The sequence below is a fragment of the Thermobia domestica genome, chromosome 4 (assembly GCF_964235325.1).
Source record: "Thermobia domestica chromosome 4, izTheDome1.hap1.1, whole genome shotgun sequence".
Classification (NCBI taxonomy): Eukaryota; Metazoa; Arthropoda; class Insecta; order Zygentoma; family Lepismatidae; genus Thermobia; species Thermobia domestica.
The window spans coordinates 221,081,171-221,098,970 of record NC_137457.1 but is presented as its reverse complement, the minus strand read 5'-3'; the positions used below and the strand labels follow the sequence as shown (position 1 = coordinate 221,098,970).

General features: G+C 36.0%; 1 protein-coding gene across 1 annotated transcript in view; it reads right to left on the bottom strand.

Annotated features, from left to right (window-relative positions):
• Positions 1-17,148, bottom strand: part of LOC145683872 (dehydrogenase/reductase SDR family member 11-like) — a 61,584-nt gene extending 44,436 nt beyond the window's left edge. The window contains exon 1 of the mRNA XM_081755496.1: positions 16,979-17,148. Within this exon, the coding sequence (XP_081611622.1) occupies positions 16,979-17,110 (132 nt within the window). The 5' untranslated portion in view covers positions 17,111-17,148. The remainder of the gene's footprint in view (positions 1-16,978) is intronic.
• Between the last annotated feature and the right edge of the window lie 652 nt (positions 17,149-17,800).

The following is a 17,800-nucleotide window of genomic DNA, read 5'->3' as shown; positions in this document are numbered from 1 at the left end:
CCGTAACCTTTTTCTAAATTGCCCTGTAAATGCTAAAGGTAACATTTCCTTTTTCTTAGATTCGTCCCAACCATTGATCCTACATACGTCATCATATTCTTCCATAAATAAACGTATATCATCACCACTTTTGACATCGAACCTCGGAATAGGCAACAAATCTCGAGCAATCTCAACCTTAACCGAATTGTTTGCCGGAGTTTCTGTATTCGTTCCCTGATTCATTTTGCTGTTTAGCCTAGTATTATATTTATGTGGAAATCTTGTTTGCGTTTGCGCTGACTTTTTCTTTAATTTCACTACATGTAAATGTATGTCATCTAACAATTCTGTTAACTCATCAATGGGCATGAGCAAAATAAGGCAAGAAAAATAATCTTTTAACTTAAATAACTAATATAACATTGTACTCTATGTAATATAACTTTAAATTCCTAAACCACCTTAAATACAACCTTAGCACTTAAATTCTAAAACGTTTAAATACACTTTGAAATATGATTGCACACTCCCGCGCTTGGTGAAACATTACGATACCGAAATCAATTTGAACAGTGAATTTCAACATACAAAATAGCTTGTAGCACTATCCAAAAGACCGCGCACTCCACCATGCTAAAACCTTAAAAATAGGTTTGCAATCTACCTTAAACGTGACCGGTTTTGTGACGTAAAAGGCAGTTAGAAACTTCTGGAGGCATGTCGAACGGAGACCTCTTGTCTGGGTCGCGAACCCCAAACAATTCTCATACGTGAAAACTACTGAATGGCCTCAACATCCACCCAGTTCCTCCAAGAAGTAATTTAAACTAATGCAAGTCTTGGGGGCGTAGATAGCGTAGCTCAGAATTAGAAACATGGGAGTAGAATTTCAAAGATAAAATTCGACAACACAGAAATAATTTAGAACAAGAATTTAATGAACTGATCTTGAATGACTGAAAAACTACAGAGCATGATGTGGACTGGTATGACTTAAAGACTAGAGAAGACAATGCATAATCACTTACTTTTGATAACGATGACGAGCAGAACCTCTGATGGACAGAATGACGGAGTGACAGAAACTAATTATGAATGATTTGACTCGCAGAGTTTCGACGTCAAAATAGAACTTCTCCTACCCGGAAGAGAATCCGGTAGTATTTATATGATTTTTCCGTCATGTCAACATTCTTGCACATTCTTTCTGAGTCTTCCTATTTCTAGAAGTCATAGCCGGTCATTTGCATTGTAGAAGTCAAGGCACTCTAAATTTTCCATTGGATTATGAATCCTAAAGAATATTCAAACTGCCTCCACTTCATACATTGCCTGTTTTATACAAATTTTAAAATCCAATTAAATATTATGTTTCTTTACATTGTGTACTGGTTGCAATTGAATAATAAGATCAAGATAGATTTAGTGTTCCTCGTATGCTGAATCCATATCAAAAAGCCACTATTTGCTATCGCTTACTGTTCCTGCTCTACGGGGTTTAATAAAACCGGAAGTGGTGTACTTTGACTCTCCTATTTGTTACAACTCTGTCATCTAGATTGGGAGTGGCTCAGTGGTAGAGCGTTCACCTCTGGTGCTCGGGGTCCCTGGTTCGATCCTAGCTCGCGCCGTGTGGATGGTTGTGGTGGACTAACATCTTGCTCGTGGGTTTTCTCGGTGTTCTCCCGACACTTTCTTCATTCCACCATTTCGTTCAGTTCAAATCATCACTGTCTACTTTAGCCTAGGCGTGGGACGTGAAACAAAAATTTCATTTCATTTTTTCTCTCATGTAGTTAATTTGTCATGAAAAACAAGCTTTATAAAAACATACTTAAAGAGAAAACCGTCCCATAAGCTCTTTCTCTACACAGAATCTCAGCAGTTTAGCATTTTTAATCTTTTTCAATTCTTTTTCGTTATCATAGACATCAAAATGCGTCTTGCGGGTGCAAATAGAGAGCACTAAGAAAGAAAGTGGATATTTATGTTTTAGTATTATCACTACTTAACTTCGGTTCAACAGTTAGTGTGAGAGACCTCGCTGTACATAATCTCTGGTTTTAATCTCGCTGAGAGCATATTTTGGTATCGTTCCAGTATCATGAGGTAAATGGGGAGATACCTGAACTAAGAGATAGCATACTCCTATCCAGAAAGCCAGAAATAATGGCGCCTGGGAATCGATGCGCTGGTCACTCACTACCTAACTGAATGTGGTCCATCAGGTTGGTTATAGACTTTCATGGTTGTAATGTCAGGAAGTTTAATTTATTACTTCTTAGCAAATATTATCAGTATTTCAATACTGTGCATCTAAAGAAAACTGAAAGAATGTAACTTCTTTCTTATCTATCTCACTTCTAATTTGCCTCATTTTTGTCTACGAAAGCCTATGAAGTACTCGGGCCAAACATATGGCCCAGATATTAGCCGGTCGACGCCACATACTGCTTGGCGTATATGTTGTGCGTGTGTGCGTATGCTTGTGTAAATGCATTTCTTCGTTATAGCAATTGTTAGTGCTCTCCATGATATACGCTGACTACGTTACTGTTCAGTAATGCACTAATTATTGTATTTGGTAAGCTCGTAATTATTATAATAAATAGACGTGGTTTAGAATTTTTCCTTTATATCTATACTATTATATAAAAGTGACTCTCTCATCAACATAAAGTACATATTACTATAACTACAAACATCGAATTTGGATAGAGAATCCCTTTCCAATGATAACAAATATGATTAACAGTGGCGGCTGGTGACAATTTATTAGGTAGTGACAGAACTATATTATTATTATTATTATTATTATTATTATTATTATTATTATTATTATTATTATTATTATTATTATTATTATTATTATTATTAGAACATATATAGAATTTCAATTTAATTACAATCGATTGTGCTTACATTATCAGTAATTAGGTAGGTACTGGTTCTCTTGCTCCTTTCACTGAAGTTCTCTTCTTCTTCATGCCAGTCAGTTATATATTGAAGTGAATTCAGAAATCAAATTTGGGGAATAAAACTTGAGATGCTCTTATTTAACTAAGTTTGTTATTTATCTTGTTGATAAAAAAGACACATACACACTGATATTGAATAAAACACGAGTACACTGTTTAAAAAGAAACACTTCACTTGCGCTGTTTATTCTCTTCGAACTTTCAACTGAACACGTTTGGTTGACTAGTTAAGATGCACGATACTGAAACTCCATGCGACGATTTTTCTTGCTGGAAAAGACGTCGATAATTTTTTTTTGTTAAAATTATCTATCTCATTAACGAATGTCTTTTCACATAACAACATGCCTAACGCAGTTAATCTTTCCTCTTTCATGGTATTTCTTAGGAAAGTTTTTATTCTGTTCAACATCGAGAAACATCTCTCTGCTTCTGCTGTTGACATTGGCATAGTTATCAATAACTTTAAGAGTTTAACTGTTTCTTGAAACATGTCGCACAATTCGTCGTCTATAATGAACATTAAGAATGACACCGCGCCAGACACCGTTCTCAGTTTGCGTCTCGAATAGCACACTTGAAGTTCGCTTTTTAATTTCTTTTCCTCCAAGGAGGGATATTTTTTAACCATCTCACTGAGATAATTATCGGGGAACTCCTTTTTGTAATTGTCAAATTCTTCTACAGCAAATAATCTCGTAGCTACAAGGTGCTCAGTGAAGTGAAATCTAGATTTGATCTCCACTAGGATTGCATCACAAACTTCTAATGCTTGTCTTTTTTTGTCGTTATAGAACGCCTCACTTCGCCGTCTTTTTGCACATGGTTCGTCTCTTGCAGTTTCTAATTCGGTTTTTACTTCCTGAATAATGTTGTCAAATTTGTTCTCTGACTGACTGCATACCAAGTTGAAAATTATGCAGATGTTCTCGAACCTTGACAGGATCAGTACATTTCTTCTGTAGTTGGCTGAAAATAGTTTCTACGTGTGGCATAATCTTGTGGAAAAAAGTCAACCAAAATACGAAATTTTCTAAATTTAATAATAGCTTGTACGCAGAAGATTGAGTTAAGGTGGTTTGTAATGTTATATCTTCACAGTTTTCTATTGCTAACATAACATCAATTAGATCTTTCCGATACTCGTAAACTGTATTTACTCCACGAGACTGAAAATTCCACCTGCTGTGAGAAACCCGCGGCAACACCCAAGCAGTGTTATTGAGATCGTGAAATATCGGGTGCTTTCGGATTCTGCGTGACAAGCTTTCGTTGTCACGAGCAAGAAGCAATGGAAAGCCTTTCCCGTACACAGCTGATAGGGCGCGTATATGGTGATACCACTATGCCAAGCAGCATTCAGAAGCAAGGGCCTGGTGACAGTCACCGAAGCAGAGTTGCCACCGCCAGGTCTTGCGACTAAATAGATACGGCAGCGGGCAGAAAAAAGGAAGAAATTCAGAAGCAGTTATGATATTTAACTCGCTTTCTTTTAATATTCTGAATCTTCTACCTCTCAAGGCAGTGACATGTCACGGCGTCACTGCCTCAGAGGCCGCCACTGATGATTAAAAATATTTTTTATAATATGTATTCTAAGCGGGGATAAAGGGTGTTCAAATCTTTTTTCAAAAATGAAGTATCTCACATTAGGAAGATAAATTTGGCACATGAATCTCCCATTAAAAATAATATAACTTGTTTCAGCGTTTTACGAAAATTCCGCTCTTATACAGGAAAACGGAGCATTTTTTGTCTTATATATTTCGACTCTTCATTATGAAACTGTCGAATGAGGAAATTCACTAAAGTAAGAGCAGTGGAATTCGGTATTTCAATTTGAAACGTCGTGATTGGGAAGACACTCTAGATTCTCGCCATCTTGAAACTCAAATATGTTAGTTCGATAAACAAACTAAGCCAACTGTTAAATCTAATATTCTACATGCATTTATTTAATAGTTATTCAATATCGGACTTCCGAAGATAAAACGGATTAAACTTGTTAACCGCGCCTATAGCGACAACTTTCAGTCACGACTTCCCTTCAGTTATAATTTAAAATAGAGAAAGTTTGATAAAAGAGAGATAGAAAAGTCAAGAGGAAGGTAAAGGAAGAAGAAGAAGGGAAATAGAAGGAAGAAAGAGGGTTAGAAATGTCTCCTGATCGAAATATATTATATTAGAATAGTGAAATACAAGAGGAAATGTAACAGGAAAGGGACATTGGATAGTCTATAGCTAAAACAGAAGAAGATGAAGAGAGGGGAGAAGAAATAGAAACGAAAAAATACGGAATAATAATCGAAATATAGTAAAGAAGTTTCAATAGGTACTAAAGGTACTTTATATCCCAATTCTATTACACAAGAGTCGAGCTTGAACTGTTCATGATAAGACACATGTTCCCTCATACGACTCTGACCTGGATCCAGGTAGCTGCACAAGTTGGAGTTACCCTGACCCAGCCCGGATGCTGAGAAGCGCTAAGTTAATCGTTTTGGTTGTTTCTGATCAGTAAATACTTTTCATCCATTTACTGACTCTTACGTAGTGAACCAATGAGTTAGCCGGAAAAAAAGTTCGGGAGATAAACACATCTCCCACAAATTGTAGTTCTTGAAGTTTTCGGACAAACTATTATTATCCCTAGTTTCATTCCGTTGCTTCGGCTTGCCTTTTAGAGGCGATTTGAATTAATTAGAGATTAGTCACCTTCATGATCTAGGTCATGACTCATATATAAACACATTTTCCATTAGTATATACACATAACAAAGATTATTAATTTGCATTAAACTTTAGAATTCACTACTTTAAATTAGAGTTACCACTCACTCATACACACACATTCATATCTTATTTGCCAATGTATTGATACAGGTAAATGTGTTAAATATTCCTTTAAGAAAGGAAAATATCGCCTAACTACTGTTTCATAACGAAGGGGTCTGTGTCAAATATAAAAGTAGGAGGGGAGAAAATAGAACAAGTGAACAGTTTTCGATACCTGGGTAGTATTCTTAGTAATGACATGAAGTGCGAACGTGAAATAAAAGCAAGGATAGGAATGGCGAAAGAAGCCTTTAGGAGGAAGAAAAGTCTGTTTTGTGGGACCTTGAAGAAAGAGTTAAGAAAAAGACTCTAAAAATGCTTCGTGTGGAGTGTTGTACTGTATGGGGCGGAAACATGGACATTACGTAAAGGTGACGAAAATCGACCGGAAGCCTTCGAAATGTGGGTGTGGAGAAGAATGGGAAGAATTAGTTGGGTCGAGCGGAAAACGAATGAGAGAGTGTTAGAAATGGTGGGTGAGAAAAGAACACTTTTAGATATCATTAGGAAGAGGAAGAGAAACTGGTTGGGACATTACCTACACTGTAAAAAATTTCGCCTTAAATTTACTGACCGATTACCGTCAACTCTCGCTGCCATCCGATTACCCTAAATTTTACGGACCACCGTTTTTTCATAAAAACGGCAGACCGTATATATAGAAGCAAAATAATATTGACAGTGTTTAGAAACAAATTTGGTACCGTATATTTTACGGTAATTTACCGTAATATTTAGGGGTCGTTTTAAAAAAAAAAGTACAGGTGTGTTATTACCGTACAAGATTTACGGTAATACCACACCTGTGCCCTCTTGCTAGATCCAGTAAGAATTCTTGCTGGTCAATATATATTGACCCAATTTTCATCGAATTGCTGGAAACTGTATCAGTACACACACTGGCTAGCAATAATTTTTGCTGGATGGATGCAACTAGAGTGCACACTGATCCACTGCTGTTAAAGACTACTTAACTAAAGAAAACAAAAGTGAACGAAAGAAGCGTTGCACCTACGACGTGCATAATATCCATAAGAATAAAAGTTGAAATTAATTCTTAGTTTGTAATATCGAACCCTTGTTCTGATATCATCTTGAACATACATTGCTTTTTATTTTCAAAATTACTAATTTTGTCATGTATTGAACCAAACACCAGAAGAAGATTCGATATTACATACAAAAAAAAAAAAAAAAAAAAAAAAAAACTTGAATTTTATAGCTGAGTTTTCGTACGCTTTGAAGATGTAGTTGGAACAAACATCCATGCCCTTTTAAGATATTCATAAATCGATATTCTGTTACAGTGTTAAGACTAGGTTTATTGCATGTATTTTCGCTCTGAGTACCAGTAGACTAATAGACCTCAAATATTCTAATCAGCGATTCATTCGATTAGTCGCATTATTACGGTTTCAGATAACCAAGTAGGCACTCGACAACATAGCTTAGAATGACCAGAAGTACGACTAAACAAGTGTGAAATCATATGACTTCTCACAACACTGCCTACAGTATCCAGTATCCGCTATCTCAAATTAATAAATACGTGTTTGCATAATTATGTAACAGTGGAATCAATGAAAAAAAAAGTCACCAAACTTCCAGAGTATCGAATTTTTGCATATTTAGACTACTAAACGCTCAAATGTAGGAACAAGACACCAGAACAGAAACATTTACAGAAATATTTTTCAAATCTAACAATTTATTTATCCAGAAAAAATAATGACAGCATGGGCGCCCGATGAAAATTTTCTAGGGGACTCAACTCCCTGGTTACTATATACCCTGATATTTTTTATTTGTATTAAGAAATTTAATACGTTTTCACTAGCTAGGGGAGCGACCCCCTGCCCCTCCTTCGGGCACACATGAGTGACAGTATACTTTTGTTTCTGTAACATGAAAAATTCCAGTTGATGCAACACAATTTATGTAATGCTGTTGCGGTAAACTACGAAGCACTTTTCCTAAAAGATTTTTTTTAAAAATAAGTATTTCAATATTGTGATTCTAATTCTAGCTTCACAAACCACTCGTAGTTGGCTACATTATCGTAAGACTTTATACATCCAGCAGCTTCTTGGTTTCGAATCGTTGCTTTTTGGAGCGATCTGCTTGCCACGATAGCCAACTAAAGGTTTTTTGTCACCGAACAAAGTTCAAATATTAACATGGTGCCTTCCCATACATTACCTTGCTTAATGTTGAATTTCCAGGATATCTTCAACAGTGAAAGCCTATTGTATATATCACACCAGAAAACCACACAATAAACAAACAAACAAACAAAAGAAAGAAACAAAACAAAACAAAGCACAACACATCTGAACCTACGCGCCATCAATCCTCGCTTCGAACATGTGCTTTTTCTCTCCAATGCGCATGCCCGACACAAGCATCTGACAGGAAAACGGTCTCCTACCATTATTTTAGAAAAACGGTAAACCGTATATTTTTTATGGTAGGAGGCACTTATTTTCACGGTTATTGGTTACAGTGTAAGAAGAGATTGTATCACGAGGGACGTCCTAGAAGGTATGGTGGCAGGAAAGAGAGGGAGGGGGCGAAGGAGACTACAATTAATGGATGATATTAAAACAGAAAGATCATACGCGAAGACGAAGAGGTTAGCGGAGGACCGTGGAGCATGGAAGCTTCTCAGCTGCGGCAAGTGACCTGCCAATAAAGGCAGAATACCCGACTGTTTCATAACATTTATTACATTCAATAATAATAACGCAAGAAAAGATATTAGTTACATGCAAATAGAAATATCCACGACGAAGAGTCGAAGACCAAGCATTCAGACTGACGACTTGGTGCAGCGAGTGAACGAAAAAGTTAAAGAATATCGTCGTTTCACCATTACTGCTCTGCACATAGGTTACGCCTCTTTAAGTGGCGAAAAGTGCACCTAAGAAAAATGGCTTTCATCTCAACGATTTAAAGAACCTCATAAATTGAAAACGGCAGTATTGAAGTGACTGAACTTCCACGCGGCGAACTTCTATGCAGAGGGTATAAAAAAAAACTTGTGCCACGTTACAGAAAGTGCTTGGAAAATAATGGTGACTATGTTAAAAAATAAAGTAGATATGTACTTGTTTTTAGCCAATAAAACAATGATGCTAAACTTAATTACCTGTTTCCAATTAAATATCGGCCCTTTCTTTTGAAATGCGCCTTGTATGTTGAAAGGTTGATATACGTCAAGTTCAAAACTGGGAGGAAAGGTTGAAAATTTAAAAAAAAATCTTGAAGAAGAGAATAGAGGGATAAGTAGAGAAGGAAAAGAAAAAGCGGTGCCAAAGGAATAAACTGGGACACTAAAACTAAAAAAAAGTGGTCGAATTTAGACATACAACAGACAGCCAAATATACTTTTATACGCCGAAAAAGGTTTGGCCTACTAAATACGTAGCGTAAGATTAATATCTCCAAACCCACAGCTAGTCCGTTTCCTGAGCGAGATTTTCACAAAAACAGGCTTTATGGAAATCTCACTTGGCGCTGTGTTCGGCTGAGACCTTGGAGACTCCGGCACTACCGGGAAGTCAGTGTGATTTCTTAATTTACGATTTCTAAAAAAATATCCGACCCCTCACAAACTGAGAAGAGTTGCGAATAAAGTATGGAAAACTAGACTAAAGTCGATAAAACAGAAGAAATCCTAACAGAGACTTGCCAAAATTAACAAAAAATTTAAATAAAATAAATTTTGTACTAGTAAGTTGCCTGTCAAATCTTACTAGTCTCTCCCAGTACGCAAAGGCGCTAACCTTGAGGCGTCAATTAATTTCAAAACACTATATACTAGAAATAAAAGAAGTGAAAATCCATGGGTATTGAGGTTTAGACGCTCTGGTACGGTATGACGAGGTTCTATAGTAATAAAATTTCTATATAATTCAATCCTATCCACTTCGTCAGCTCTGCGGACAGTAGTGGACTTAGCTTCATTGGGTGACGTGGGAAAGAAAAAAAAAGTGAAGTTGCAGAGTAGTATCGCAAAAGTAAACTGAACGAGTATTTTTAAATTGTATCAATTCTGCGAACGGTTGTTCTTTTCTTTGATTAACTGGAAAATATTCTGAACTATTTGCTATATGACTATTATTCGTATTGTCAGGCCAGTTGATCAGTTAACTGGTATGTCTACTATTGAATGTCAGGCCACGAAGTGAAAATACCAACCATCATTCTATGTAACACACTATTCTCATACAAAATTTTAACGTAGTAATTAATGTACTAAAATTTATTAATATATACACAATCAATATCTTGTAACAAACTTTACCACTGGGCACGTATATACATGGGTGTCCTATTATCTATTCATACTTTATAGCATACACATCTACATATCATTTATATTATCATTACTACCTTATTCATTTATTATGTTTCTTTATTTCTCTATAACGTCGATTTATTTTCAGACACCCTATACTATATCAATATGCCCGAGACTGTTCTAAGCAGTCTTACTATATATATTAAAATCAGCAAATTCTTATAGTACAATAACTAACACGTGTTATTTTATATAAACTGGTACGAATTTCTATTACAGCAAACTACGGTAGATTTCACTTCACGGCTTCGAACTACTGTATATGCAACAAAAATTCAATATCATTTACTACATGCAATTATATTTCTCGAAAATGCCAACAATGCGATCTTTCTAGCAACAGAAAAAAAGAGAAGTAATACTCCAGCCTGGCAACAAAAATAATGCAATATAGACACACTTCGAGTTAATTGGAAACCCGAAGTTTAATGTTATTAATAATTTGATTACTAGGCTATATAAATGATTGTGCTTTTCCGGATTTACGATCTAGAAAGCCATTCTTATGGGCCAGAACTAATATTTATTCATAATTAATAGCAAAAGAAGGGCCATTTTCGTGTTGACCAGTTCACTAACTATTGGGGTAACAAAAACGTAACGACGAATAGTTTATAAGTCGGCACGAGATGGCATTAATAGTACGAAAACAACCTCTACAGTGCTAATTACGTTTTGCACTATCATCGTTAAATATGAGCAACATATTACGTAGTTACGGTACAGAATTAACTATAAATATTAATTATGAATCAATGTGCTTAGCACAAGGGACCAAAGGGGATAAATAATCAATAATCCACAATACACTGTCCGTAATTAAATAAATCATACTCTCACTCACATGTTACTACGGTCAAAATACTAAATTATACTCACACACATGCATGCTACATACCACATAAACTAAGAAAACAAATATTAATACATATCACCACATACGTTAAATCATGTTATCACACGAATTCACTGAATTACTGTTTTCACCATTCTAAATCGGCTCTATTAAACTGGGAATAAAGAAACGAAATAATTAGAGCCCAATGGCCCTACTATTAATTAAATCGTGGTTTTTCAAATACTTTTAATGTCCCAGAAAGGACATATTAAAACTACTACTGGTAAGGGTCCCTTTTCTGAATCCTGTGTAAAAAAAAATCACATTTACTACATATACAAACAAAAGCTATATTAGGACAAGCCTATCGCAACCTAACAGGAACTTTTTGAGGATAACGAGAGTTATCAAGGGAAACACTAATCTTCAATCTGCTTTTGAAAGATCACTTAAAGAATAACCGAAACTCGATGCAGTTCACTAACAATCCTGTCCATACCTATTAACGTTTATGAACATGGCGTCGCTTGGGTTGAAGTCCATATCTCACTGATTTTCTGACTTTTCACTGCAGAATTTTACTGTTTAATACACCTTTCTGCTTTCAACGTATCAATTTAACTAATTTATACATTGGGGCCGCAGTGGCTCAGTGGTAGAGCGTTCACCTCTAGTGCTAGGGGTCTCGGGTTCAAACCCTGCTCTTGCCAAGTGAAATTTGTGGTGGACAAACACCGTGTGCGTGGGTTTTCTCGGGGTTCTCCCGTTTCCTCCCACTTTCTTCATTCCATCATTTCATTCATTACTCATCATCATCGTCTCCTTCAGCCTAACCGGCATAACCGTGGGTCGTAAAACTCTAAAATTTCCTTTCATATTTTCATTTATAGATTGTTACCTGATTTCTGGTGCTTACTACTGCAGAAAGCCAAAATTTTCATGAAGCAAACTAACGCGATGTTGTTTAATGCTTTTCCAGGTAGAGAATGAGAAGAATCGCGTCTTAATACTAGCTCTTCAGAAATAGTTCCAATCAAAACAAGGGGTTTTGGCAGCGGAAAAATATAAAGCGAATAAAAAATAAAAAAAACTGGATGAAACCGGATTTTGGGAGAATATGGTCATTTAAGAGGTACGAAGAGTGTCTAAATTATTCTACCAAATATGAGATTGGTGGATAATTTCAAGAATTTCTGTCTAATTTCGGGCCTATGTTTTCGTATAGCATTAAGGTGTATAATTTCAATACTCACTCATTTGAAATGTCCATATATAGGATTTACATTAAATAATGTATAAACAAACATATTATTCCCCGAAATATAATTCCTACTGGGTTATTCAAAGCTTCCACATTAATTTTGGTTTAAATAAAGATCAAATAAATATACTACATGAACCGAAAAATGCATTTGGAAGATTTGCATACTACAGTATTCTCAAAAAAAATATTGAACCCCTCCAAACAAAAATTTCATTACCTAAAGTGTAATGTTACATTACAAGATTAGTTACTTATTAGGACCAAAAAAAAAAAAAAAAAAAAAAAAGAAACAAACTTTTTAGAAAAAATGCCTTAGGAACTTTTGCAACCATCCAAGAATTACAAACACATTCACATGCTTTAGAAACAGCGCAAGATCTAATAAAAAGCGAGATTTGTCGAGTTGTTCCAGGCAATTTATTCTCTTTGTGGCAAACATTTAAATACTCCATCTGTTAATGGCATAAATTCATGTATGGTGGCTAGTTAATCCCTTCCTACTTCCAACCAACAATCGAGTTCCTCCTTTTATAAGCAATCTCCGTGGTAGGTAACAGTACAAACCCCCACCACCTTCTCAGTCATTATCTTCGGGATTCCTGCTACAGGGTGCTCCTCAAGGTCAAACTCCTCTCTGCCCTCCAATGCAGTCTAATACATCACAACCCCCTCCCTAACTCTGACTATGTCGGTTACGTCACTATTATTAGTAAACTGAACTAAAATTTATATAAAGTCCAGCTTCCTAAAAACTTCTGCAGTCCGGTTCAAGAAATACCAGTTGATAGAATTAAACATTACTCTGAGGATTCAGACAAAACTTAACATATACAGGTGTCTCAAAATCCCTCTGATGTAGGGTAACTGTTATTATCAGAGGTATAACAAAATGTAAGAGGGGAAACCGTCTCCAAATATGTTTTCAATATAGAGACAAGGATTTTTTAAAATCGGACGAGCCGTTTGGGCTGTACATTCTTTATGCGCCAATGTTAAATGAAAATGCAAGTTTTGCCATTTACCTGAACCCACAACATATGAATGAAGTTACTTTCTTTTAAGCTAACGTGTTGATGGTCACTCCACATTTTCCAGCATGCCCCATTCACTTTATGTTCTGGGTCTAAGTAAATGACCACGTTGCATTTTCATTTAACATTGGATGCATAAAGAATATACAGACCAAACGGCTCATTCGATTTAAAATCCTTCACTTCAGATTGAAAACGTCATATTTGGAAATTTTTTCCATCTTACATTTTGTTGTAACACTGATAATAACAGGGTTACCCTATGTCAGGGTACTTTTGAGACATTCTGTATATCTCGTATCTATAAAAGTACGAGTAGACATTTAAACATCCTTTCACTAAAAGGAAAAAAAAAAACTCAAGATAGAGAACAAAAACAGATCAGAGTTCAGAATGCACAATTAGACTTTAAATATTGCAATATTCTATGTGATGTAAACAAACAATTCCACGCATCAGTGTTTACAAACACCTCCACGTGATTCGGCAAGAGGATCTCCCAGCAGATGGATCTACAGTCACATGCAGACTACGGCTTCTAGACCCTTCCACGGAGCAGAATACGGCATTGGAGCAGCAGCGCCACCGCCACCGCCATCCAAGGAACCCTATAAATTGGATGGACAAAGGCAATTCAGTACCAGTTTTCTGGTCACCCTCCATTAGTCTGCTACGGAACTTTTGGAATAACCTAACCCCAGGCCTCTAGTCTGCTACGGGACTACGCCTATCCTATCTCCTGGCTTAGCCTGCTACGGGGCTCTGTCTGGGAATTCTAACTTCAGCCGCTTAGCCTGCTACGGCGCTCTGTTGGCCACTTAACCCACCTCTGCTTGCTACGGAGCATTGGTTCCTTAATTCCTCTCTGCTTAGCCTGCTACGAGGCTCTGTGAAGATCCTGTTTACCACCTTACGGTCAAAGACTACCTATTTCTAACCGTTCATATTAGAGAGATTATTTTGTATAGTATTTTGTGAAAATACTTTTATAGTGGAAGCTTTTATAATAAAACTGTTAGTGGGAGTCGATTCCGGACGCTCTTTTTATTAAATGCTCTACCTATAACCTATATGAGTCAATGTTTTACAATGTAAGTTTATCTTTTAATTGTTTATCTCCTTTTAAATGACAAAAAAGAAGAAAAGAGTAAGAAAATAAGATTATATAAATTATTCAAATCGATTAGTAAAGAACGCTTTCGTTCACAAACAATTTTAATCATTATTACTTTTAACTTGTGTGAAAAAGAAGACAATACTCACCATTAGAAGGAAACACATTGACACACTCCAATGGTTAAATTTCTTCTTATTGCAAGGTCATGCTTCTTATTGCAAGGTCATACACTTCAAACTCTCTGTTATTTTAAAAACGCTGATTCACTATTTCTCATTTACTGAATGAAAAACGCAACTCTTGTATTTCCATATTAAAAGGCTAATAATCTGAACAAAGAGAAGCAAACTACAATTCTTCATTTCCTTGATCATTTTCTCTTGTTTACTCCAACTTACATAACTGTCAATGACGTTATGACATAAAAACATTAGACAGGGTGTTCATAAAATCAGGATCACCATCACCTTATATAGGATGTCCACGAATTCAAGTTCATCATTATTGTCATTCAACATTAGGTTCTTTTATTTAAATATGTGTTTAGTGCAAGTACTTCAGAAACTTTATATCTTATACAGATTGTCCAAGAAATCACGCCGTTCATAACAAGACCCGCGAAGCAACGAAGCCTCGAAATATCTCCTCCTATCCCACCGCTACCATCCTACCTACCTCTTACCATCAGTGAACTAGTGTACGTATATTAGTATTTGCGCGAAAACTTAAAACTGCCTTTCATTGAGAGAGATGACGTGTTACCCACAGGCCTTTCTTGTGTCAAAAGACTAACATTTTAATATTTTTTTCTCCTACCATATTCCAGTGCTAAGAGTGCGATTTTTTTAGTGATTCGTGCTTTCAATATTTTTTTTTTAAATAACATGTTTCCCAAGTGTCTCTCTCTCCCTGAAGAAAAATAATCGTTTGGCTTATTTTTAAAATGGCCTGGGGTGTAATATCTCACGTATTTGTGTTTATTCTACAACTGCTTCAAGTACGAAAATATTATTATTCCCATGTTTATCTTCACTTTTAATATTCCCGAGCAAACAGCAGTTTGCATGTGTCTTTTCGCCCCTCTCATTTTCATACTTTCATTCTCACCGTTGTGATTAATCCGATTGCATAGAAAAACGGGATTAACTAACCAAACTCATCATCATCAAAATGCTGAACATGTATTTCAGCCTTTGACTATATCTGACTTTGGAAACGCTCCTGCGTCCACTAAAAGTAATTACTCGGCACCTTGTGTATCACATGATCATGAAGAAATCATATATAATACAAAATTTCTTTTTAAGTAATAAGTAAAAATTGTTGTAACTCTTATTGAAATATTTGAGATGCGAACGGAGCGAGGAAATCTTTTACCTAATGTATTTCTTTTTCTAACAGGCAACAATATTCATTTAATAAAGCGCCAATACTTTTACGGGGCGTCGCGTCCTTTACTCTTTTCCAACACTTTCTCTTTCTGCTGCTCGTTCGGTGCCCTTTTGTTATCAGCGCCCAAGGCGACGGCCCCGCTTGTGTCCCCGTCGCTACGGCTCTGACTACCTTCAACCTGAGTAAATATCAAATTATTTTTAGGACTAAAGAACTAACAAAAAGTCAAATGTGATGACTAGTGGATAAACCCATAAGTAGTACACTTTCGTGGAAAACAAAATACGGTATACATATTTAAAAAGTCCAAACATGCAAGTCTCGTAAAATAATGTTGCTTACATTTTAAACAACATGTACGGAAAACCTGTCTTCTTGACGGTATAAAATGTTAGCATACTTTGTTGAGAATAGGACAAACATTAACTGACGTGAACAGGTCATATCTGTGTGATGAGACCGTAATATTTCAACCCTGGTATCGATAATCTTAATTGAACTCCCTCGTCACTATATGGTTTGCGAACGCTCCTTCGGTACGGGGGACCAGGGTTTCCTTCCTGGTGGGGCTTATGTTGTCGGATACTACGTTATGTCCACGTCTCATATAGCCTCTGCTGAGCGGAACAATAAATTCTAAATCGACCGAACAAGCAATTCTTAATTTCCAAGCTGTTCATTTGCTCAAACTACCCATTGCAAATTTTCCTTAGATACTATTAAACCAGAGGAAAATAAATCAGTTAGTTACTTTATCATATTTAAGTATCTTAGTGAATCCGCCTAGGAAAATGACGTTAGAAAAATGACTCTCCTTTAGGCATTATCATGAAACTTTTCTTACAGATATACTTTATTTATAAATAATGTTCGATAGTTCAGGACAAAAGATATGTGAGACCTATGCCTACAACCGAATGTCAGATTCGAATCACATATACTCCTTCCAGAGATAAAAGTAGTGTATCTTTTGAGTCCCAAGAGAACAACTTTACCAGTATTACTTATGTAGTAGTTATGGGTAAACATACCCATAATTCGACTAATGACGACGCCACGAATCGAATTGAAAACATTATTATTATTATTATTATTATTATTATTATTATTATTATTATTATTATTATTATTATTATTATTATTTAAGGAAGAGGTCGGTCGAAGATAGTTAAATTTACCTGAATTCTATCGATTCTTCTTGCACAGCCAACAACCTTCAGTCCATGCTTAACGAATTCTTTGACTGTTGCGGCTCCTATACCAGAACTAGCACCTGTAACCAAAGCTACTCGACCCTTCCAACGATTCATCTCACTGTTGACTTCAGATGTTCAATAGAACCAGTTGGCTTTTTTTATCAAATATAAACAACTCATCTGGATTATTACGTAACTTCCTTCTTAGTGAGACCTTGAAAGCCAGCCAAACATATGTATGTATACATGATACGTTAGATAAGAGCGAATTATCTGGACCAACATAAGATAAATTGAATAGTTTAACCAGTTTAGAATGTCATAGAAACAAGACTTTCGACTTCGAGGGAAACGAGAGTTGCTACAAATTTCTGTTAACAGAATAGCTCTATAAATGTTCTCAATATTTCTCGAGTTCCGGTTTCTTGCACAATTTATTGCAAATGAATTATGTTTATATCCAAATAGATTTCTTTTGTAGATCTGATATTTTTCTTTCTTAGTATCCATTCATAAAAGCCTAATGATAGATCAAAATCCGTTTATTAAAATCGAATCCTACTTAGGGATGCGCAAGAGACAAGATTTAAGGCTGTCTCGTCTCGAAAATGTGCTGTAAAAGTGATGTCTCGACCACGGGTGGACTGGCTATGTAAAAAGGGCGCGGTCAGATACTCTGGGAGGGCGCCGTCCATCCGAGACTTTCGCTTGTATGGAATACCCCCTCCTAATAAAAGAAAGTGCCGGGGGCTTTCCCCGGAAAATTAGTACACTAAAACCAACAAAAGATTAAGTAGCCATTGC